Genomic DNA, 24,245 nt, shown 5'->3' on the forward strand with positions numbered 1-24,245 from the left:
TTTCTCTCCATCATGTGGCGTTACTGCTGGTCGGCTAGCGTGGCCCTGCGGAGAGAGCATAGCGAGACCCAAGTCAAGTTCATCTGTTTAGCCGATAAATAAATACATTTTAAAGGGATGAATTGCCTTTTGGATTATTGGTTATTGTATTATGGCCAGAGAACTGCAGTTTAGCTCCTCCCCTCGGTCCAAGGCACCACACAGGGTGTGATAATTAGTTGGCGAGCTGAGTGGCTCATGTCAGAGAGACCAGGACCACAGCCACGAGACCGCTGTGATTCCCAGATCCGTCCTCAGGAATCACCGAAGCCGGACCACATTTTTCTACAAGCCCTCTATTTGCTGGTTCAAGTGTTTAAGGGGAGGGGCTTGGATGAGGGCGGAGTCCCACAAATCGATGCACCGCACTCCTTAATTCGCCGTGTAATATTTTCAGAAACCCAGACTCATGGGACATTTCTCATGGCTCTGAAATTGACTCTGTTCAGTTAGGAAGATGCAAAGTCTTTTTTTTTTTTAAGCCCTTTAAAAAAAAAAAATAAAAAAAATAATTGAATGCAAGAATGCCTTTTTTGGTTGTGAAGCACCAATCATCTTCCTTCTGCCACAGCACAAAAGAACCCAGCAGGTGTTGTGGTACACCACAGATAAGGGGCAGGTCTGACGTCCGCTATCAGCCCGGCGATCTAGCGCGGACTGGCGGGCGCAGCTGTAGCGCTGCCGCCCCCCAATCAGTCGTCCAGTGGAGTTCGGTGCCCAGGGAGTGGGCGCGGGAGGTGTGGAGGTTGGCGGAGGGGAGGGCGGCGGCCTTTTCAACAGCGGAGCTCTTCAGCCGGACTCTCTGCTCTCTGCCTTATCTCTCACTCTTTCGTCCGGCTTAGGCTGTAGAGCCATTCACACGAAGACCAAAAAAAAAAAAAAGAAGATGGATGTGGGTGGCGGTTGAGGGGCAGGAGGAGGGAAGGGAGACATAGAGACAGGATTGTGAACGAAACCGAGGACAGGAGAAGGACAGGAGAAAAAGGCTGGAAATTTACTGGAATAGTCGAGAAGGCCCCCCCCCATAAGCCCCCCCCCCCCCCTCCGTATACTAGACAAATCTCCTCCTTACACTTACGTGGAGGAGACATGCGGCAAGGGCCTCATTAATGTTAATTAAAGTTCTAAAAGCTGCGACGATTACGCTGAAGTGCCGAGGGGAAGCTTCACGAGGCAGACACCGCTCCTAGAGACGGCCGCGTCCTTTCGCTCCGGGAGCAGCCGAGGCCGTGTACGTGGGCGTCTGCGCAAGGGTCGGCATGACGGCGGTCAGCGCCAGCATTCCCCAGGCTACGGCCTCGACCTCGAAGCTGCACAAGACTTCGGTGACTCGGCAGCCTCTTGGGCCTCCACCCTCTTCTACACTGAGCTCTGCCTCCCCAGCTAAGTTGTGAAGTGAATACATGAAACCTTTGCTCATGTATAATGGTGTGGTGACTACTAATAAGGGGCAAGCTCTCCTCAATATGGCAGGCATGTTATAAATATTCAACATGCAACTTCAGCTTTCATTCTGAGGGAATAAGCATCCATATATCGAATACATCATAAAGCGTTTCGTTTTTTTCCTGATCTATGGTAGTGAGAGTCTTTATGAGACAAAGAATAATTAAGCCTTCATTCTGCCAGAATCATTGTGGGACAATTTAAATATCAAAAGGCTTGACACCAGTCGTTAAAATACTTTAATGTTGTGGGACCTCAGTGTAGTCTAAGTATAGTACTGTATAGTCTTACTGTATTTCTAATGACTTCTTAGCTCTTTCGCTTTATCCCAGTGCCAGCAGAGATATAGGACCCCGTGCTAATTTAACTGTGGGTAATGCGCAAGTTTCTTATAGTTCTTCCTACTGTAGTTTTGAGAATAAACATCAGTCTCTGTTTTGGTGAACTGTGTTCCTTCAGACTGCAGTTACCACCTCCAGAGACTTCAGAGTATTCGGATCCATTGAATTGTTTCAGTCGGTTGAATCGGTTGTGCCTGATTTGGGTTAGGTACTGAAATACACCACGGCTTTTTTTGACTGGGACAATTTTCTGGTTTGCCTAATCTAATCCCATCTCTTCCTCCTTCCTTGTTTTTTCTCCACCCAGGATCGGCGGCTGCACATCAACGACCAGCTGGTGGCCGTCAACGGCGAGTCCCTTCTCGGCCGCTCCAACCACGACGCCATGGAGACCCTGAGACGCTCCATGTCCATGGAGGGGAACTTGCGAGGAACCATCCAGCTGGTGGTCCTGCGCACCATGGAGCACAGCCCTTCCCAGGTATGCCTAGACCCCTGGTGGTCCTGCCAACCATGGAGCGTACCCCTGCCCAGGTACGCCCATATTCCAGCCCTGGGCACTTGCTCCCCACCCAGCCTGGACCTGGGGGGCTCGTCGGTTGCGCCCACCACTACTGCCACCAAGGGCTTGCAGGTGGTCTCTGAATCCCTGCAAGTTTGGCCCTCCAGCCAGGGTTAGCAAACATGAAAGATGGGCTCTCCAGGGTTAATGGTCAGTGTAAACCTGTGGAAGCCTGAGGTCCCTATAATGTAGGTCCCCTTCAGTGTAGGTCCTTGTAATGCAGGTTACTGCCTTGTAAAGTGTATATAAAAATGTGTCTCTTATGTAATCTGTGGTTGTTATTTTCACATTTGTGCTTTGCGAAGCTCATGTTCTTGTGGCCATTCCCAAACAGATGCTAGTGATGGTTGCACACCCAAAAAGGCTCCTATTTTCCTTGCTTGTTTCCTTTTTTTGTCTATTTAGTCACTCATTATTCATTTATTTATGTGTTTATGTAAAGTCTATTTTCATTGCTTGTTTATTCCACCTTTGCAGCATACTTTGATGCACTAACTTCCCTCCCTGTATCTATTTCTGCCTGTCTAATAAAAGTTCTGAGGTCTCTGCATGGTTTCCTCCTGACTCCTTCCATCAGGGATATTTTCCTGCATATTTTTCTCGGCTATTTCTATACATGGGGCTACATGGTAATATGGTGTTGGTTGTTGTGGTGTTTGTTGCATACTCTCCCTCTACATTGCTTTCTTTGGGCTCCTTAAAGAACCTTCCTTTGCTAATTCTCCCTGCTGACTTAACACACATGCTCATGGGATTTGATGCACACCCATTTCCTGTTTTGCTTTATTTTCTTGCTGTTCCCCTCTGGTAAGGGGTGGTACAGGTGCTCCAGATCGGGTAGGCTTGCTGAGGTTCTTGAATTAAGAGCATGGTTGATGGCACGCCATGGCAGTTTTAGATCTGAAGCCTTGAAGAATAGACTAGAACATAGCTAATTTGTCTCTAGCCACCCCACTCAGTGTTTGATCCACGACCTCCGCATGATTGGCCAAGCTAGAACTGCTCATCAAATCCAGAGTTCCTCCAGTGCTCTCAGGCATGGAGTTCCCAATGGGATTGCTTCACAGTGCCAATCTCCAAACACCAGATGGCGTTCCCCTCCGTAGTCTAGGTTTTCCACATCTGCATGAGATCAGATCTTTTTGTTGCAGGCAGCTAAACTAGTCCATCAGGGTCTTTGATAGCAAATAGTTTAAACTTTAGCTATGTGTCTGTATCCACGGAAATCCCCGTAAAGTGTGCCGTGAAACCCCCGGGACTCGATCCACAAGTCGGTGCTGTTTCTTGTTTGATTCCCTGTGCTTAAAACCGTATCCTCAAAGCATCTAAGCTCATCTGCCACATTCCAGGTGGCTTTTAGGCTTTAAAATACCACCAAGGTCTGGGGTCAGATTGAAACAAAAATACTTATTGTATAGCAAAACTTTATTTAAAGATGCTTTGGCAGATATTAATTAGAAGTTGCGTGTCATTCGCGCTTTGGATCATCAACCCGCCGGTTTTTGTGCTTTGATCCTTCCTAATGCCCTGCACAGTTCTGGCTTGCATGTGCTGAAATCATTTTTTAAAACTTTTTGTATTGCAGTCAACTTTAAACCAAGAATGCGCTTTGCACTTGAGGGTGAGTCCAAGAAAATCCATCTCTGTTCAATGAAAATGAAGAGCAGTTGTTTATTGACGCCGCAGTGGGTTCAAGATGACGACTTTGGCTCACATCAGCAGCGCGCCGGGGGATGTTATCCTATGGCCTGCCCCCTCTGCCCCGAGACCGACGTCGATTGGTGCAGACTCCAACGGCCGCTCAATAAATGGTGATGCGCTGGCTGTGATGTGGTCCCTATTAATCACATGACGGCGGTCTAATCAATATGTCATTAATCACCTGAGACAGAGCTGCACGATAAGGAAATGGCGTGGGAGACAACGCTAAACGTGTTTTATAAACTGCGCTTGGGAGACTCGTCTACCCACCCCCCCAATTGAAATTCCACTCCATTCTCTGTTTGCCAAGGGCAATTTGAACACATCTACCCCGTAACAGTGATCATTATGATGTCCAGATGTTTCTCAATATTGGAACATCCTTGGTTCGTTACGTCCTGCCACTAGACAGGCTAACAAAGCAAAGTGACCTGTGCACCTCCTCCTTTGTTCTGTATCCATGGTGTCTCCTCTTGCACCTCCTTCCTGCCTGCCTTTGCTCTTTGACCACACTCTCGGTCTCACGACTAAGTCCCTCTCCACACCAGTCCCCTTCTTGCTTAGCTAGTTAATTAGATTACACCACGGGCTCCGCAGATAAAAGGCGGCTTTTTTTTGGGGGGGGGGGGGGTTGTCGAAAAGATGCTTGGGGGTGGCTGGAGGGGTTTGAACCCCTGCTCACCCCGCTCCGCAGTCTGTAAAGGGAGAGAGGGCAGAAGCTTGGAGCTATCATTTGGGCCCTTGTAATATCACCCCCTCGTCGGCTCCTTGGGCCCCCCCCCAGCCCAGCACTACTGCGTCCTGATTAAGACTTGGAACCACGCCGCCTTCGGGGATGACCTTTGGTGGGGCACATCGGGGATTCCCTTCAGCACTGGGACATCAAATCAAAATGGGGCACCCGAGAGTGAACACCTCGGGCGGTGAGGGACATCTCACTGCCAGTGAAATGGACGCATGAGGAAAACCTTTTACACTCGTCACCTTTAGATGGGGCCAACCATCAACCGTGTGTGTGTGTGTGTGTGTGTGTGCACGAGCGAGAGAGAGAGAGTGTGTACCTTCATTGCACGCGCTCCCTGTCAGGCTCCTGATCAGAGCCAAAGCCTGAGACACGTCTGAGAAGCAGCAGCCAGCTGATCTGAGAAGTGCGACTCCACCACACTCCCCTCGCCGTCTGTCTCGCTCTCTCTCTCAGTAAAACGAGGGGAAAAGCTTTTGTTCCAGCCTGTGCGGATCTACACACCCGCGCGCACGTCGGAGAGGGAGAGATTTGAAAGGCGCGACATATGTAAAGAGCCTTCATCTCCTCTAATGACATCCCGCCACCTGAGAATGCTCCTCTATCGCTCCTCTCTGTCTCCCTCTCTCCTCCTCATCTCCTTCTCTCTCACTGCCTTGCTGAACAGAATATTTCGAGGTCTTTGATATGGTGATATCCTAATACCTTTTATGCTCATTCAGCTGTCTCTGTATGCGGGCTTTTGTGCACAATAGAGCGTGTGTGTGTGTGTGTGTGTACAAATGTGAGTGTGCACGTGTGAGTCTGTGTGCGCGCGTGGGTGTGTGTGTGCATGCGCATGAGAGCGCACGTGAGAGTGTGTGCGCGCATGACAGTGTGTGCGTGTGTGTGTGTGTATGTGTGTGCAGTATGACAGACGGCGGCGGGCTCTCCTGCTGGGTGCCCTGTACCAGATCTGGCAGCTGCACGTTCCCCCGGCCTTTGCGGGGCTTCGCTCCTCTTCATCGTGCCTCGTCTTTATCGCGCCGCGCCTGTGACTTGGCCAGCGTTGCCCCACAGGGTGCTGGGGGTTCCGCGCCGCGCTGGATCCAGATCCGATCTCTGCCTTGACAATCCGCCATCTGCATTTTGACCCTCTCGCGCTCATGGAGTTAGTCTCCGCAATTAACCTTGAAGTGGCAGACTTTCACGATTGGACAGTTTGTTTTTTGGGTTTTTTTTCCCTTTCTTTTTCTGTCTAATCTAAAATGGAGGTGGCCACAACATGAATTAAATAAACACAGAAAGAACGTGACAGAGGGCTCTTTATGTGAGGATCTGTTGGGGCAAGAATCTACCCTAACTTTTGAAACTTTTTTTTTTTTTTTTCCACGGGTGAAACCTTGCTTTTTGGGAGATCTCATTTGCTCGTGGCCAGCAGGATTTGACACCGCTGTGTCCTGCTGTCCTGTGTCCCGCGGAGGGCGTCTCGTCTGGCCTCATCTCATCTCGTCTCGTCTCTTCTCATCTCATGTGCTTTGTGTGCGAAGTCCAGAAGAGTGCTAGCAGAAGGCAGTTCCCGGTCCCTGGTGCTCACGCCGCCGCTCCGGTTTGATTTCCGTTCTCCCCCTGGCCGGTCCCACACCGCTCTGTATGTGCTGCGTCCGGCTGTCTTGCGCCCTCCTGAGTCTCGCGCACTTTGTTTGGGAAGTCCAGAAGCATGCTGGCAGAAAGAAGGCTCGAGTCTTTGGTATTCATGTCGTTTCAGCTCGGCTGTGGGTCGGTTACTTTGCCGTGACTTCACTGATTCCTAAGCAATGTAACAGCCACTCTTCTGGAATTACTGTAACTATCACTGTTCTGTAATTACCATATCTGCAACTCTTCTCTAATTGCCACAACTTTAACTTTTCTGTAAACACCGTGACCTTTCCCCACTGCAGGACAGAGAGAGCCCGCCCATCAAACACGCCAACAGCAGCCAGACCAATGAGGTCTCGCGTCCCCAAATGGTGGCCAATAGCATCTATCAGCGTGGCCCAGGTAAGAGAAGAGCTTCTGCCAACACACAGGCTAAACGGTTCTCTCAGACTGGGTGGCAGAATGTGATGTTTTAAGTCAAGTTCATGCACTTTTTGCCTCGTTGCAACTTTTGTGGTTGTTCTTATTGAAGTTTAAACAACAGCCTTAAACAATTCCTCACACAGACGTAGTTATGGCAAGAGCTGTAGTAATAAAAAATGACACATTCTAGTAGAAAAGACCATTTCAGAGGTTATGATTTAAAAATGAGCATTTTGCAGGCTGAAAATATTGCATAGTGTGCAACAGAAATGTGAAAATGTAAAATTCAGAAAATATCTGTTTTTTTGTTGTCTGTTCTGAGGTTTAATCTTTTTTTTTTTTTTTTTTTTTTTTTTTTTTAACACCAAAAAAAATATATGCATATACTGGACTAAATAATGCTTCCTTTTGCTAAACATTAAGCACTTAAACTTATTCAAGTTGGATGTGAGCCCGTCTCACTAAGGAGGGGTGGAGAGGGCGGAGGTGATGGGGGAACGTTGGTGGGGAGGCGCAGTGACAGTTTTTCTTCTTTTTCCCCCTATTATTTTTTTCTCCTCGCTTCGCTTTTATGCAGCCAGACCTGACCTTGAAATCATTAGGCTGATGAAATGGATTCTAAGTGGGCTGCATTTGCATACGCGCAATTGTGCGCCCGCCCGCTCGCGGATAACGAACCGTTTTTTAAATTCCCCCGCTCCTCCGGCTCCGTCGCTCGGCTCTCTCCAGAGAGCGCCCGCCGCAACGCAAAGCCGCTTCCCTACGTTCTCCCCGAAAAGCTGGGAGGGGGCAAGGGGGGGGATAAAGGAATTGTTTTTTCCCATTACAGTCCCTCGTCCGTCAAAAGTAACTCGCTGCGCTTTGTGCGGTGTGGCGGGGGTGGATTTGAAGTGTCTTGCGTTGCATTCCGCGGCAGTGATCCTTTGTATTTGATCATAAAGCGGTAGTTTATACTGAGATGCAGATAAATACTTTAAGCAGACTTTGCAGTTCTGGAATTGCACAGTGCCAAGCGCAATAACTAAAGACAGAAAGTGACATACAAGGCAGCGTCTGCTAAATGCTGCATTATGACACTGCATTCTCCGTAGGTCAGCTTGTAAAAACACATTTTTCACACAAACACACCCTGAAAATGACATTTGATGTTAACCTTTATAAATATATTTGTGCAAGTATTTGTGTAAAACAATATACACAACAGAGAAATAAAGAATTTTGCTTTAGCATTCATCACTTCTTTGGCTGTGAGCCCCTAGCCCCTTTTATAGAAGAAATTCATTGTTTGAGTGTGTATGTGCGAGAATGTGTTTGTGTGCGCGCATGTGTGGTTATTTTATTAAGCAATAAACCTTGTGATGTTGAGAGGTGCTATATTGATTGATAATCCAAGAAGGACCCTGCTTAGCTCTCTGATCATTTTGTGTGTGTGTGCATGTGTGCGTGTGTGTGTGCATGTGTGTGCGCGTGTGTGCGCGTGTGTGTGTGCGTGTGTGTGTGCGTGCATGTGCGTGTGCGTGCGTGTGTGTGCGTGCGTGCGTGTGTGTGTGCATACACGTTCGTCGGTGAATGTGTGCGTGTCAGACATGCAAAGTAAACCTTGTACTGCTTTCACAGTGCTTTGTGCTATTTATCTTGGATATGACGTGTGCATATGTGTGTGTGTGTGTGTGTGTGTGTGTGTGTGGTGATGTCTTAACAGGTCCCACCTTTCATTCTAATGGGAGGCACAGGGTGTATGAGGAAGAGGATGATGGTGATTTTCCACCTGCAGACACAATGGAAACGTACGTCAACTCCCAGCAGTATCAACCTCAGCGCAGGTCGGCCACATGTCTCACTTCCCTATAATTCTCCACACCTTTGTTCATTTCCAACACGATTCGAGAGCTAGGGAGAACCTAATGTGGTGAACTGATCTGTTAGTGTTGCGGTTTAGTCTAAGAATGGGCTTCATGTGGCCCTGTGGGCAGATGATCCTGTAGCTCTGGATTATACTCTGGATATAGAGCCGAGATCAGACCAGAGCAGCGCTGCTCGGGGGAGATCTGATGACACACGATGTGTCTGAGAGCTGTTCATTTTAACACTGAAAGATGCCAGTGCACACATGTCTGAGAGCTGTGTGGGGGTGTATGTGTGTGTTTGTGTGTCTGCGTGTGGGAGGGTGTGTGTTCATGTGTCTGCATGTGGGAGTGTGTTTATAAAGTTCACGTCTGAACTGCCATCTGGACCATCCGAGCCAACTGGACCAGACTTGGCTGAGTGATGCGACGCTGAAATCCCAAATCCCACTGCACCGGCTCTGTCTCGGAGTTCATCAGGAATGAATCACTGATGGACTTTTAGAATAGGTTGGGGCTTTGTTGTAGGGTGGAGTTTTTTTTGAGAGTGTGGTTTTGTTATGGGGTGGAGTTTTGTTGAGGGTGTGGTTTTGTTATGGGGTGGAGTTTTGTTATAGGGTGGGGTTTTATGATAGGGTGGGATTTTATAGTAGGGTGAGGCTTGGGTGAAGGAGTGGGGATTTATAGTAGAGTGGGCTGGCTTAGTTTCATGCAAACAGCAGTATGACGCGAAAGGTGAAAGCATTGCTGAGACACTGGCACTAAGACCCACTGCGCTGTCGTGTTGGTCTCTGTAGGGGGGATTGGGAGCCGGTCTCTGCACAGAGCGATCCTACCCATCAGCACCATCAGCCTCAGCAGGCCTATGCACCACTAAAGCCCCCTGCAGCGATGGTCTCCAGGAGCCTGGACCTGGGTAATGGCACGCGCACTCATACAAACGCATGCATGCACACACAAAAAAAACACACTTGCCATTGAATTTGGCTAGATGTCAACACCTGCCGTTATGTCATCATTTATAGACTGTGTACCTTTAGCTAGCGTGTCCTGACCACTAACTTGCACGTCCTGACTGTGCGCCACTAGCGTGTCCTGACCACTAACTAGCATGTCCTGACTGTGCGCCAGTAGCATGCCCTGACCATTAATAGGGTGTCCTGACTCTGCGCCACTAGTTTGTCCTGACCACTAACTAGCATGTCCTGACTGGGCGGCACTAACATAGGACTGGCCATCGGCTCTCCTCACAGGAGGCCGTGTGCTGTCCACCCTGAACGGACTGTCACTTCGTTGCGGTTTTCTTCCATGGCGTCCCTGCACCCCCTCATCCTCAGCGTTCGTGTCTGCTTCGTCCCTTCATCTTTTATATCCTGCTGTTTCTCCCTTTGTCTTTTGTTCTTTACATCTTCATATTTCTCACATGTTTTACCAACAGATGGATTTCCTCCTTTATTTGTTCTTTTCTGAAGTTTTTTTTCCCCTTCTTTCCTTTTCCCTCAACCGCCGTCTCGCGTTCGGCTTTGTCTGCCCTGTGGCGGTCTGTCCTTCCGTCCTGTAAAGCTCTCAATCAGCTCAGAATTGAACGTTGTCTCAAAATGATGTGACTCGGAGAGAAATGAATGGAGAACCCCCTCGCCACCGCCTGTGCAGAGAAAGACGATTTGACCCCATGACCCTGCACACATTGGATACCCGGGAGCTCGCAGCTCTGCCCCTGAACCTTTGTTTGTTTTTGACTGAGTCACTCTGCTTCGCCGACGACTTTCGTGTTTGTGAATGGGACCAAAAAAAGCTGAAATTGCAAAATGCCAGTCTCATATTTTGATCGTTGCTAATGAAACCACACAGTTTTCAGCATGTAAGCAAAATCTGGACAATGTTCAGATATGCTTTTTGACTAATAACTAGATTGATCTTGGCAAAACGTGGCTTGTATTAACTTACTCTGCAGTGAATTTCTAATAGACTACACTGTGAATTTATATAAATTTATGTAAACTTTCTGTATATTTAGTCCCTGATAGACTCCTCTGTCCGATAAAAGACCCATGCTGATTGGCTGAGCCTAGGCTGAAAGAAACACCCTGAATAAGATGGAGGTTATGGGGTGGATGCTTGCCTTTAGCTTTTCTACTAATAGAGGTGTTCTTGGTTTAACCAGTAACTTTCTCAGTTATGCTAATGAGCAGAATGCTAAGTCTCATGATGTGCTACAACAGATTAGACATGTTTGGTTTCTAGATGAAGACATATTCACAGACACCACTATATTTTATTCACATGTCCAATAATCTCTGTATCACTGGATTAATTCCTAAATCTTGCAGTCTCTTGCTTAATCTCTTAATTCTTGGCACTTAATTTGGAACAGCTATAAATTCCTAATTTCCAGGATTAAGTTAACCTGCAAGTTGTACTTTTAACTTGAATCTAAAAAGTACACTACATCACAAGATCTGGTCCAGATCCATGTTTATGATCCAGATGTTTGTGAAACAGTAACAATTTTTAATCCATGTGCGTTTGTGTGTTGACGTCGCTTGTTCTGGGGCCAACCCGGCTCGGTTCTGGGAGACGCGGCGGAGCTGGCGTCAGATAGCAGGTCAGGCGACGATGCCGCCGTGTGGGACCGCGCACGTGTGACATGGACGTCAGTAGCGACATGCAGCATTCGCTTTCGCTTCTACGCGCGTCTGCTGGCGTAGAAGCAGCTGCCAGGCTAATGGACTAGTAATCAGGCCATTTAAAGAACCCGTGATGGCTTTTAATGGATAATCTTTGTTAGTTCATCTAATAACCAGATGGGCATATTAGACAAATGTGGTTGGCAGGGACTCCCGATTGGAGGACCGGATTAGTAACTGCACCGCAAACAATGAAATCACATCTGACTTGTCAATACAATACATATCTATAGATTACAGGATAATACAATACACATCTAAAGATTACAGGATAACAACTCATGGAATAGCCTAAATTTAAATTCTGGCTAAGATGTTGAACAGCGTTTTGTCATTCTATCACATTTGAAAAAAGACTTGCTGTAGTCCATGGTACGTTTTGAACATTTAATGCCGGACACGTTCGTTTTCCCACGTCTTTTTGGAGTCTGGCCAGTTTCACATCAAAACCTTCAGCGTGAAGCGGCGCTAATCGTAGCAGGGAACACGTCAGGACTTACAGCGGGAGGCATGTGATTTTCTCAGACCCTCCTGGTTTGGAGGCAGGAGGTGAAGCCAGGCCGAAGGACGAGGGTGGGAACGGAAGATGGCACGCAGGCGGAGGGTCAGGACCAGAGGACGGTGGGATGGCGCGAAAAGTCTGGTCCATGTGGGGCGGGGTTCCTGACCGCTCTGCTGTGCCGGTCCGAAGGTGACCTGCCGCGAGTAGATGTATGCACGCAGTCCTGCAGACGGGGCATCGGGCTTCGGTAAGAGTGGGCAATCACAGTGGTGTGGGCTGCACGTTATCCTCCTGCCTACAGAGGATTTCTGCTGCTCGCACTGACTTTGCGATTTTAAATATGCGTTAAGGGTGTGGATGTGTGTGTGTGTGTGTGTGTGTGTGTGTGTGTGTGTGTGTGTGTGTGTGTGTGTGTGTGTGAGTGAGTGAGTGAGTGAGTGAGTATGTCATGCATTGCTGACCATAGACAATCCAGATTGTCAAGCATCCAGAGCCAAAATAATTTATCACTCTTTTTTTAGACAGCTTCCCTCCCTGTCCTTCCTTGCTGTACACACACACACACACACACACACACACACACACACAGGTCCTTGTCTCCACTGGGTGTCTCCTTTTCCCTGCCCACTCTTATTGCTCTGGCAGAGGGAGAAAGAGCTCATAAAAAATGCACAGGATTATTTAAGAGAAATTGTGGTGTAATGAAAGAGGAGGATTGTGTCCGGCAGTGCGGGTGCCAGTGACAACAGCTGCTCCTCCTTCTCAGCCTGTGGATTAGAGTCCACACACACACACACACACACCACACACACCACACACACACACACACACACGGCTTCACCTGCCTCCCTTACACACACACACACACACACACACACACACACACACACACAGCCTCACCCAGTCTCTCTGTGTGTCTCACACACACACACACACACACATACGGCTTCACCTGCCTCCCTTACACACACACACACAGACTCACCCAGTCTCTCTATGTGTGTCTCACACACACACACACACACACACACACACACACACACACACACACACACACACAAACACACATGGCTTCACCTGCCTCCCTTACATACACACACACACATACGGCTTCACCTGCCTCTCTCACACACATGCGCACACGGCTTCACCTGCCTCCCTTACACACACACACACACACACACACACACACACACACACACCCATACACACACACACACACCCATACACACACAAGTCCTCACCCATCCAAATACACGCACACGCACAACCTCACTCTGCCTCTCTCCCTCAGATACACACACATCTTCACCAAAACACACACACACGGCCTTGCTTTGCCTTTCTCTCTTACACGCGCACACACACACACACGGCCTCTGGTAACCCTCTACAGGGCTCTGCTGTAGGTGCCTTGAATGTGTTACATTATCTTACACAGATGTATTCTCTCAGATTTCCTTTCCTGTGGGTCAGCTCGCGTTCACGTGTGTGTATGTGTGCATTTGTGGGGGAGAGGTGGTTGTGTGTTGTGTAGCTTGACCTGTTTCTTTATATGAATGTTTTTAGGGGTCTGCCACAGTGTAAGTAAAATCTAATGAGATCGTGTGTGTGTGTGTGTGTGTGTGTGTGTGTGTGTGTGTGTGTGTGTGTGTGTGTGAGGACGCAGATGTTCTCAGCTGTACAGAAAGAAACTGATCCTGCAAAGCTCTGTCTAATTAAAAGGACGTCTGGCTACTTACCAGGGAGGAGGGAGGAGGGAAAGAGGGAGGGAGGGAGGGAGGGAGGGAGGGAGGGAGGGAGGGAGAGAGAGAGAGAGAGAGAGAGAGAGAGAGAGAGAGAGAGAGAGAGAGAGAGAGAGAGAGAGAGAGAGAGAGAGAGAGAGAGAGAGAGAGAGACGGAGGGCGGTTGCTCCATATTAGGATGTTTATTGCAGGGAGGAGACCCCCCAACACACACGCTTGTGTCATCACCCACACTCTGCGCTCTGTGACTCTCCTAACACTGCTGTCTTCACACTCTACCATGTCCTTGTTTTTCTTTCTCCTTCCCACTGAGCGCTCGCTGGTAGCACAGACCACGAGCACACACGTCCCAATCCATCGTGACGAGCACACGTCACGCCCAGAACCACGGAGCCGTTACCCGCCATGACAGCAATCCGTTGCATCTGCATGACACATGGACAAAAAAGTTCCCTCCACTTCACAGAGAACTGCTGCTCTTGTTCTACAGAGGTCAAATGCTGCACTCAGACTGTTGTGTTGTGTGAACACACACACACACACACACACACACACCTGCGGCCACACCCAGTCATGTACAAACCTACAGCCGTGCAAATTCACGTCTCGCACCCCTATGTATACACTCGCACATGCTTATGCGCACCCCCCCCCCCCCAGCCAATCTGACGAACTGCAAACACATGCATCCGATTCCTGAAGGCACGTCACGTCCAGAATAAACAGAACCCTAACTGCCATGATTAATTGGACCAAAGTTCCCTCCATCACCCTCAAAGCCGTTGATACAGTCTGTGGTGGTGTTATCAGACATGGCCTCATCCTTATACAGGCCATCAGACTTGCTATCCGACTTGGTCTCATCCTTGTACAGCGTACCGCACTGCAAATACACTCAGTTCTTATGCGTTTGGTATGCTTTAAATGCAAATTAATTGCCTACTCACTTATGGGCCTTCTCGACGCCTTCTCGACTGCTGCCTGATGGTGTAACTCTGTAACTGCTGATTGTTCGTGCGTGCGTGTGTGTGTGCGTGTGTTGGGGGCGGGGGAGGCATTTTTAATCTACGATCAAACATCAGCTCATTGGAATCTGTCTGTGTTTCAGTGACGGACGTGAGGAACGTGGGTGCTGTGCCCGCACAGAGGCCAGGTGAGTGCACGTGCAGGACGCGCACATGCATGCATGCACACTCAAACGTAGATGTATGCAAACAAATGCATGCACACGCAAACACACACACAAACACATGCATGTACACATGCACGCACACAGCCATACATGCACTTTTTGTATATCGCTGTGTTTATAGATGTTTTGCACGCGCATGCACACACATGCGTGTACAACACACACACACACACACACACACACACACACACACGCACGCACGCACAGACATTCTTGTATCACTATCTTTATGGATGTTTTTCACTGATCCATGCACTAGTTCAGTTAAATATAGCCAGGAGTCCACCCTCAACCTTCACCTCCACATCCGTCAACGAGAGGAAATAGAACCATCTCCCCCATGTAGCCCACTGTAACACGCACACAGCAGAGCCCTCAGCCCAGGGTTTCCTTCAACTAAATCACACCACACACACACACACACACACACACACACACACACACACACACACACACACACACACATACACGCACACACACACACACACCACAGACACCACGCACACACACACCACACACACACACCACACACACACACACACACACACACACACAGACGCACATACATCCGCACACACACACACACCCCACACAGACGCACATACATCCGCACACACACACACACACACACACACACCACACAGACGCACATACATCCGCACACACACACACCACAGACACACATACACGCCCACAGACAACACACACACACACACACACACACCACAGATAACACACACACCCCCCACACAGACACACACACCCCCCACACAGACACACGCGTGCACACCCCCCCCACACAGACACACGCGTGCGCACACACACCCCACACAGATACACGCGTGCGCACCCCCCCACACACACAGACACATGCGTGCGTGCACACCCCACACATACACATACATGCGCACACACACACCACAGACGCGCACACACGCACCACAGACGCACACACCCACACACATGCGCGCACACACACACACCCCACACACAAACACACGCGTGCGCACACATCCCCCACACATACACATACATGCGTGTGCACACACAGATACACACACCACAGACGCGCGCACGCACACACACACACCACAGACACACACACACACACCACAGACGCACACACACCACTGACACATATATACACGCGCGTGCACACACACACACACACACACACACACACACACCAGATGCGTGCACACACACACCATACACACATCACACACACACACACACACCACTGACACACATATACACACACACACACACACACACCATACACACACACCACTGACGCACATACACACACACACACACCACTGACACGCATACACATACACACACACACACACACACACACACACCTCTGACCCTGACACACACACACACACACACCTCTGACACACAAACACACACACACACACACACACACACCTCTGATCCACACACACACACACACCTCTGACACACACACACACACACACACACACCACAGACACACCACAGGAACACATATATACACACACACACACACGCATATATACACACACCACTGACACGCATATACATACACACTGACACACACACACCTCTGACCCACACACACTTCTGACACACACACACACACACACACACACACCACTGACACACACAGTGAATTTGCATCTCCTCCTTCACTCTGATGATAAACAGCACATTATACCCAATGAAACCTAGTTAGGCCTCCCCCATCGGGCTGATCTGGGATCAGATAGGCGATCACAAGATGAGTCTCTCTGCGCCGTTATTAGCTGTAATCTGACTCCAGATCAGTGGGAACAAGCCACCATGGGTCTGGCTTGCCGCAGTGAGATGGAGATTAAGGCGGATTAGATTAAGATGGCCGCCTCCCATTTGTTGCCTGTCACTTGAGGTGAGGGAGAAAGAGGGTTGCTGTGGGTGATTGAATTAGCAGAGCTGAGGGAAACACACACACACACACACACACACACACACACACACACACACACACACACAAGCAAAGAAAGTAAAGAGGCAGGATGTACATTATATATACAGCATATACATAACAGCACATGAGTATCAAAACCTGGGTACACCCCCCCCCCAAAAAAAAAAACAACAAACACCCCCACAAACACATCCACACACACACACACTAAACTGCTAAAACCCAGACACACGTACATTAACCCAACCCCACACACTAATTTTACAGCCACACACTTCAGAAATCAAGTTGCGGCCTCTCGTGCGTCCGAGGCTCGAGCGCCGTCTCTCCGTCTCGTGCTCCGAAGTCAGGCCCGATGGGCCGTACGTGAGCGCCGTGGCTTATTGGAGTTGGGGAGATACAGACGTGAAAAGCGATGAGTATTGACGGGCCACAGACTGCTTTGCTGACACGGTCTCCCTCCCACTACGCCCCAAGAACACTTTCCCCGCCCCCAAGGCAGCGAGTCCTGCCCCCCAGCACTCGGAGCTCTTCCCCCTTCCCCCCGAGCAGGCAGTCGTTCCTTTCTCCTGCCCATGCCAAAGGTTTCTCCGTGCATTCCAGCATATTTCATTACGAGGATGGCCTTCAAGAGATGGCGCCCTCCCGGTTTAATCTCGCTAAAACCTCCTCGGGAGCGTCAGCCAGTGCTGCTACTACAGCACTCTATCATCCCTCTCTCCCTCTCTCCTTCTCCCTCCCTCTCTCTTCCTTTCTTTCTCTGTCTCTCCCTCTCTTCCCTTCCATCCTTCGCTTTTCCTGTAAATTTCACATAGTTGGCATTTTCCCCTTTGATTCCCTGTTTGTCAAATTCACGCTGTTCCATTTCCTTTTGAAATTGTTGTGTTCCAACCTTCGGTCTTGAAGAAAGTTTCTCACAGATGACTTATACTGAATCATGTGAACACTTATCAAGGAAAATGAGATTGTAACGTTTTATACACGCATCTATATACTCAGAATAAATACATTTATGGTCAATGGAAAACATGCCCTAAATTTACACACACATTAATGATAAAACTTTCAAAAGGATTTGAATTCTTCTTTTTATTTTTATTTTTAAATAAATAGGCACCAGAGGAAAGTTTGTCTCTTGCCTACTGAAGTCAAATGTCTTAAGCACAAAAATAATCTGCACTTCAGTTCCTACCCAGAACATGAGAGAATGCTGCTTATTCTATATACATTATCTATATACGTTATGTTTCTTATTCTATATACGTTATCTATATACGTTACGTGTCTTATTCTATATACGTTATCTATATACGTTACGTATCTTATTCTATATGCGTTATCTATATTATCTATATACGTTACGTGTCTTATTCTATATGCGTTATCTATATTATCTATATACGTTACGTGTCTTATTCTATATGCGTTATCTATATACGTTACGTGTCTTATTCTATATGCGTTATCTATATACGTTACGTGTCTTATTCTATATGCGTTATCTATATACGTTACGTGTCTTATTCTATATGCGTTATCTATATACGTTACGTGTCTTATTCTATATGCGTTATCTATATACGTTACGTGTCTTATTCTATATGCGTTATCTATATACGTTACGTGTCTTATTCTATATGCGTTATCTATATACGTTACGTGTCTTATTCTATATGCGTTATCTATATACGTTACGTGTCTTATTCTATATATGTTATCTATATACGTTACGTGTCTTATTCTATATGCGTTATCTATATACGTTACGTGTCTTAGCCTATATACGTGATCTATATACGTTACGTGTCTTATCCTATATGCGTTATCTATATACGTTCCGTGTCTTATTCTATATACGTTATCTATGTGTTACATGTCTTATTCTATATACATTATCTATATACGTTACGTGTCTTATTCTATATACATTATATACGTTACGTGTCTTATTCTATATACGTTATCTATATATGTTACGTGTCTTATCCTATATACGTTATCTATATACGTTACGTGTCTTATTCTATATACATTATCTATATACGTTACGTGTCTTATTCTATATACATTATCTATATACGTTACGTGTCTTATTCTATATACGTTATCTATATACGTTACGTGTCTTATTCTATATACATTATCTATATGTTACGTGTCTTATTCAATATATGTTACGTGTCTTATTCTATATACATTATATACGTTACGTGTCTTATTCTATATACATTATCTATATACATTATAATATTTCTTGTTCTATATACATTATAATTCTTGTTCTATATACAGTAAACATTTCATATTCTATATACATGACATATTTCTGAGCCTACAGGCATTACCTTAAAAGGCACCCTTGGTACAGAGTAGCGGGTGTCTCAGGCATGACTGCGTGCGCAAAATCACATGCGCACATAGACACGCGCACACAGACACAGGGACATACAAGCACAGGCATGTGCAAAGACACACAAATGTGCACAAGCGCACACAGAGAGTAGTGTGCCTGAGCACATCCACACACGCACGCGCACACACACACAAACACTCTGCTTTGTTACATTACCATATAAGGCTTCTAGTGAACTTTTATTATAATGTAGGCAAGACCTACTAATAAAATATAAATTTAATTCTCTAAAACTCTGTTTTGTGTGGTGGAGGGCATATATGCATGCACGCGCGCGCACACACAATGTTCCTGCCATAAATGTCCACTGCTCTTGAGTGAGGCCCTGTAAAGGCTCAAAGTGACAATGCAGAGTGAGTCCCACCACTGGGCGGAGGCAGCGTGACCCACTGGGCGGAGGCAGCGTGACCCACTGGGAGGAGGCAGCGTGACCCACGGGCGGAAGCAGCCGACCCAACGGTCCACTGGGAGCTTGCACTGCCTTGCGCAACGCCCTCCACACCGTTACCAACAGCTGAAAAAATGACTTTCCACAGATGTCCTTCAAGGTTAAAACGCTTGCAGTAGTCACCATAACACAGTCCGTGTTAACACCACATTATGTCATGTTATTTGAATTTGACTGTTTACAGCCATTTTACAGTTGATGTAACAAATATTGTTATTCATTTTCTCCAGCTTTTCTGACCTTCCACTTTAAATAAGGCGCTCTTGAGTAATCAGTATCGACTGAAATGATTTTGATCGGTTATAAACTAAAAAAAAGTTTTTGGCAGTGACTCTGAGGGGCTTTTTTGTTTCATTTTGTTTCATTGCGCACATGCATATGCGCGCACACACACACACACACACACACACACACACACACACACACACACACACACACACACAGAGCAAGGCGGTGGGCATGCCTTTCAGGCCCTCTCAAACAGTGCTCTACCTCTTTTTATCCCTCGTTTCTGTCTCCCACCAAGCACTGTTCTTCCTACAGACTGGCCCTGAAGCTGTGTGTGTGTGTGTGTGTGTGTGTGTGGTTGGCTGTTTGCTTGTTTTGTCTCATTATTTTTCCCTTCTGTGATAATGACAGTGTACAGATATCTGTCTGCCAAAGAGAGATTGCCAATTAAGGAGAGTTTGACAATTATCAAATGTTTCTCAAAAATGACACTCCTTATTCTCGCTTTCTCACTCTCTCTCTCTCTCTCACACACACACACACACACACACACACACACACACACACACCTGAGTCCATCTGTTTGTCATTTCTGCAACGCTGCAACAGGAAGACTCATTTTGACGAGGAGGGAATTCATGAACAGAACCATAATCAGACCTGTCCTTAAACCCAGAATGTTTGGAATCAATTTTATGTATATTTACCCGCCATAGTAGGCTATTTCATATATAACATATTCATAATTAGTGTATGTTTTGTTTCAACATGATTTGTATACATAGCAAATGCCTAAGGTATGCCAACATGCCTTACTACATTCTTTATAGGAACACTGTTTGCCATAGGAATACTGGTTGCCACTGTAAGCTAAATTTAGCAGAGTTTAGCTTTGAAGCCTGCAGGGCTAAGCACACACCCTGACAGGATTCTCCCAAGGTCTGTGCTGTGTGTTGGTAATTCCATTGAAAGTCCTGCTGTGCTGTGAACATATTTTTGGTTTAGGATAACAAATTAGGTTAAGGTGAGCCTAATGAGTGTAGAATCGTTTCCTGCAGAGTACACTACATGATCACAATCAGGAATACACAGCTATAGGGTACACACACACACACACACACACACACACACACACACACACACACACACACACACCAAGCATGGCTAAAAGCTTCTTAATTGTATCAGACTGCAGGTAGACCACAGTAATTAGTGTAACACGCACCCCGACTCTCTGAGAAAATCATTTTCACCTGGACATTGCCAGGTCACACCGCACCACCCCAAACGTCATTCCCTCCATCCAGATGCACAGAGGTGCTCGGCGAAGTCCGAGCTGAGCGCGATTAGCAGCGCCGGTGGGCAGAATCCTGCTTTCAGGAAGCCCCGGGTTCCCGTGTGGCCCTTGTTTTTATGCCCCAGGCGAGTGGGAACCGGGTCAGGCTGCGCGTTTGCGTCCTGAAGGGCCCCGTTTTCCGTCTTCTGTCTCTTCCTCCCTCACCGTGCCTTTCTCTCACCTCCTCTCCTCCCTCTTTTTCCTGGGGCTTCCTGTCCTGCTCCTTCTTCCTCCTCCTCCTCCTCCTCCTCCAGCATCGCTCGGTCCTGCTCCTCCTTCCCGTCCCACGTCTGTCCGCTCTTTCCCGTTGCTCCTTCCTCTTCCTTGACTCTCATCTGTGGTGCTTCCTGACGCCTGAAAAAACTGAAACACTTTTAAGAAGTTTTGACCCCAAGCCTGTCCCCCACAGCATTCTCCAGCTCCAGTGACCCGCCGCTGGGCCCTGCCCTGGGCCTCCACAAGTCCAGCTCGTTGGAGAGCCTGCAGACGGCGGTGGAGGAAGCGGGGCGCAGAGGACCCACCTACCGACGCCCCCCCGGTCGCATGGTGCGCGGCCGCACCTACAACATGAGCTTCCGCCAGGCCATCGACAAGTCTTACGACGGCCCCTCTGAGCCCGAGGACGGTAAGCCAAGGAAGCCTTCGCTAACGCGTCACCAGACCAGCGCACGCCAGGTGTAAAATCGTTTCTCAAATCAGGTGTGACATACGCCGTGTAAAGAGTGCGACGTTAGCTCAGCGGCTAAGTTCGATTACGGTAGCATTATTTAAAACGGCAACAAAATATTCACTGCATACGACCCATTAATGAAAACCGTATGCAGTGAATACCAAACATGACACACCACTGTGGACTTGAACAAAAGTATAAAAAGCTGTGCCAGACATATGGTTAGCGTTAGCACAAGTTTACGCCGCACTAACATTCTCAGACGGCGCTCCAAAGCGCACATCCTTTGGCTCGCTCTAATTACGCACCACTTCACACTCGGCTTGCTTCGGATCCCAGAAAGCCTTGCATCTTTTGGCTGCATTTAGGAGAGAGCATGTCCTCAAGAGCACCATTCTGTGTAACATTTGGACCAGGGCTGAGTTCGGGGTCAGGGGCGCGGACTAACCGGAAGACTCCTCTCCCACTGAACCCAAGCGGACTTGATCACTAAGTCAGCAGCTTTTAAACAGAAATGATCCACACACCTGCGAAGGCAAGGAGATTGTCAGCGATATTGGGTTGGGGTGGAGTGGGGTGGGGTAGCGAGAGAGGGAGACCGAGAGAGCACAAGAGTATAGCACTGTGTGCTCTGAGCTTTCAGGCCCATAATAAAGTCGTGCAGCGTCTAAAAGCTCGAGCCAAAAACCTGCCCCGATTAATGGAAGTGGCTGGTGCAGGCCTGCTTGGAAGCTGGCCCTCACCTCAGACACCGCTGCTCACGCTCCCGGCGAATCCGTCTCCGTGACTTCCTGGCTGTTCCCGAAGGTTTGCGGCATGGTGCTTTATTCCCTCGCCACTGGTGCGCTGCTCTCCCGGTTGCCGCCGTGAGCAAGGACGGGCGGAGCGATCCGCTGCCTGTTTTTCCACGCGACGTGGGTGGCCGCGGTTTTTGAATTCCCGAGGTCCCTCCCTTACCTACCACGTCCAACCTGTCGTATCTGTCCTCCGCGGCCGCGTAGATTACTCCGACGACAGCTCCGGCAGGGACACCCCTGCCAGCGGCTCCTCCCGGCAGGAGCTCGAGGACGGTGCCAAGGAGAAGAAGAGGACCAGGAAGAAGAAAGAGAAGAAGACCAAAGCCAAGAAGAAGGAGGACGCCGAGGACCCTGAGAAGAGGACGAAGAAGAAGGGGTTCACCCTCCTGAGGTAAGACACTAGACACCATATAAGCTTAGAACAGTCGACAAATATTTGGGTGGTTTACTTAAGTAGGCCTGGAAGCTTTGCAAAAAACCCCCAAAAAACAAACCTCCATTTCTTTCTCTTCAAGCAATAGTGGCTGACCCAAAGCCGGAGGTTTTTTTTTTGTTTTGTTTTTTGGCTATGACGATGTCATAGCAGTCGGCTTTTTGCGGTCACCGATGCAGAGACGTCGAGGAAAGATGAGCATATCAGTATGATGTAACCCTTAAGGCAGGCCCATGCTTTTTCACATGCACGGAAAGCCTGTTAAGCACATGCTAACCGTATATTTTAGGCTCTTACAACCACAAGTATTTGTGGTGAATTATACAAAAAAATGGAAATGGGCTTAGGACCGCCTTACCGCACTGTTCCTAGCATCCGTTAACTGGGTAAATGTTTATTCAGTATCTTTTCAGCCATTTGTCTGAAAGGACCTGCGTAGTTAAATTGGTGGGCCGCTGTGTGTTTTAAAGCAAGGTAAATTGGTTCACCAAACGGTGAAGGTTTGAGCATGGCCATGAATTCTGGCTTGGCTAGTGCAGCCCTGGCGCTTGTTAATGTAACCATATTAGCCAGCATTGCGTATTGAGTACATGTCTCCAAAAAAAAAAAAAAGATTTGGTAGAAGTGGAGTAAGCTGCTGTTGACATCTCATTTAACGCTTTGAATCTGTTCTTGATGATCACATAACCATAGTGAAATGAGTAGCAAACTAAGCTCACATTGATTGTATCTGTTTTGGTTAATGAGGCAGTACTTTGAGATGGAAAAAAAATGTCAAAACCCATCCCACACGAGGATGTGTTTTGGGAACACAAAGCCCGATCCCTGAGCAGACCATCCATGGGTCCAGTTGGCCGTGGGTCATCGCTAAAATGGAAATCCACTGGTCACATCTTAAAAGCACTGCATGCTGTTTTTTCCTCTCACTAAATCTTGCTAGATCTGACCACGTTATGCCTTTAATTTGCATCTTTAAACCCTGTAATCAGCGATTTGTGCTCGCTGTTCTTGTGGAATGGGTAATGTTGTCCCTGACGCCCAATGACTGTGCTTCGCACACGCCACGTTTTCTAAAGGCAGCACTTCCACTGTGAGCGGCATCTCTCAAGGCTTTGCGGTTGCGCT

The 24,245-nt window shown here is 47.8% G+C and overlaps 1 protein-coding gene across 2 annotated transcripts in view; it reads left to right on the forward strand.

Moving 5' to 3' along the window:
* The window catches only part of pard3ba (par-3 family cell polarity regulator beta a), a 112,148-nt gene that overhangs the window by 49,705 nt on the left and 38,198 nt on the right, over positions 1-24,245 (forward strand). Inside the window, exons 12-18 of one of the 2 annotated variants that reach the window (XM_035535116.1) lie at positions 2,134-2,307; positions 6,754-6,853; positions 8,577-8,697; positions 9,516-9,634; positions 14,761-14,805; positions 21,630-21,845; positions 22,892-23,078. In XM_035535116.1, coding sequence (XP_035391009.1) covers positions 2,134-2,307; positions 6,754-6,853; positions 8,577-8,697; positions 9,516-9,634; positions 14,761-14,805; positions 21,630-21,845; positions 22,892-23,078 — 962 coding nt within the window. The remainder of the gene's footprint in view (positions 1-2,133; positions 2,308-6,753; positions 6,854-8,576; positions 8,698-9,515; positions 9,635-14,760; positions 14,806-21,629; positions 21,846-22,891; positions 23,079-24,245) is intronic. The other variant, XM_035535117.1, reaches the window with a different exon arrangement.

This window comes from Electrophorus electricus, chromosome 16 (assembly GCF_013358815.1).
Source record: "Electrophorus electricus isolate fEleEle1 chromosome 16, fEleEle1.pri, whole genome shotgun sequence".
NCBI classification, from domain to species: Eukaryota; Metazoa; Chordata; class Actinopteri; order Gymnotiformes; family Gymnotidae; genus Electrophorus; species Electrophorus electricus.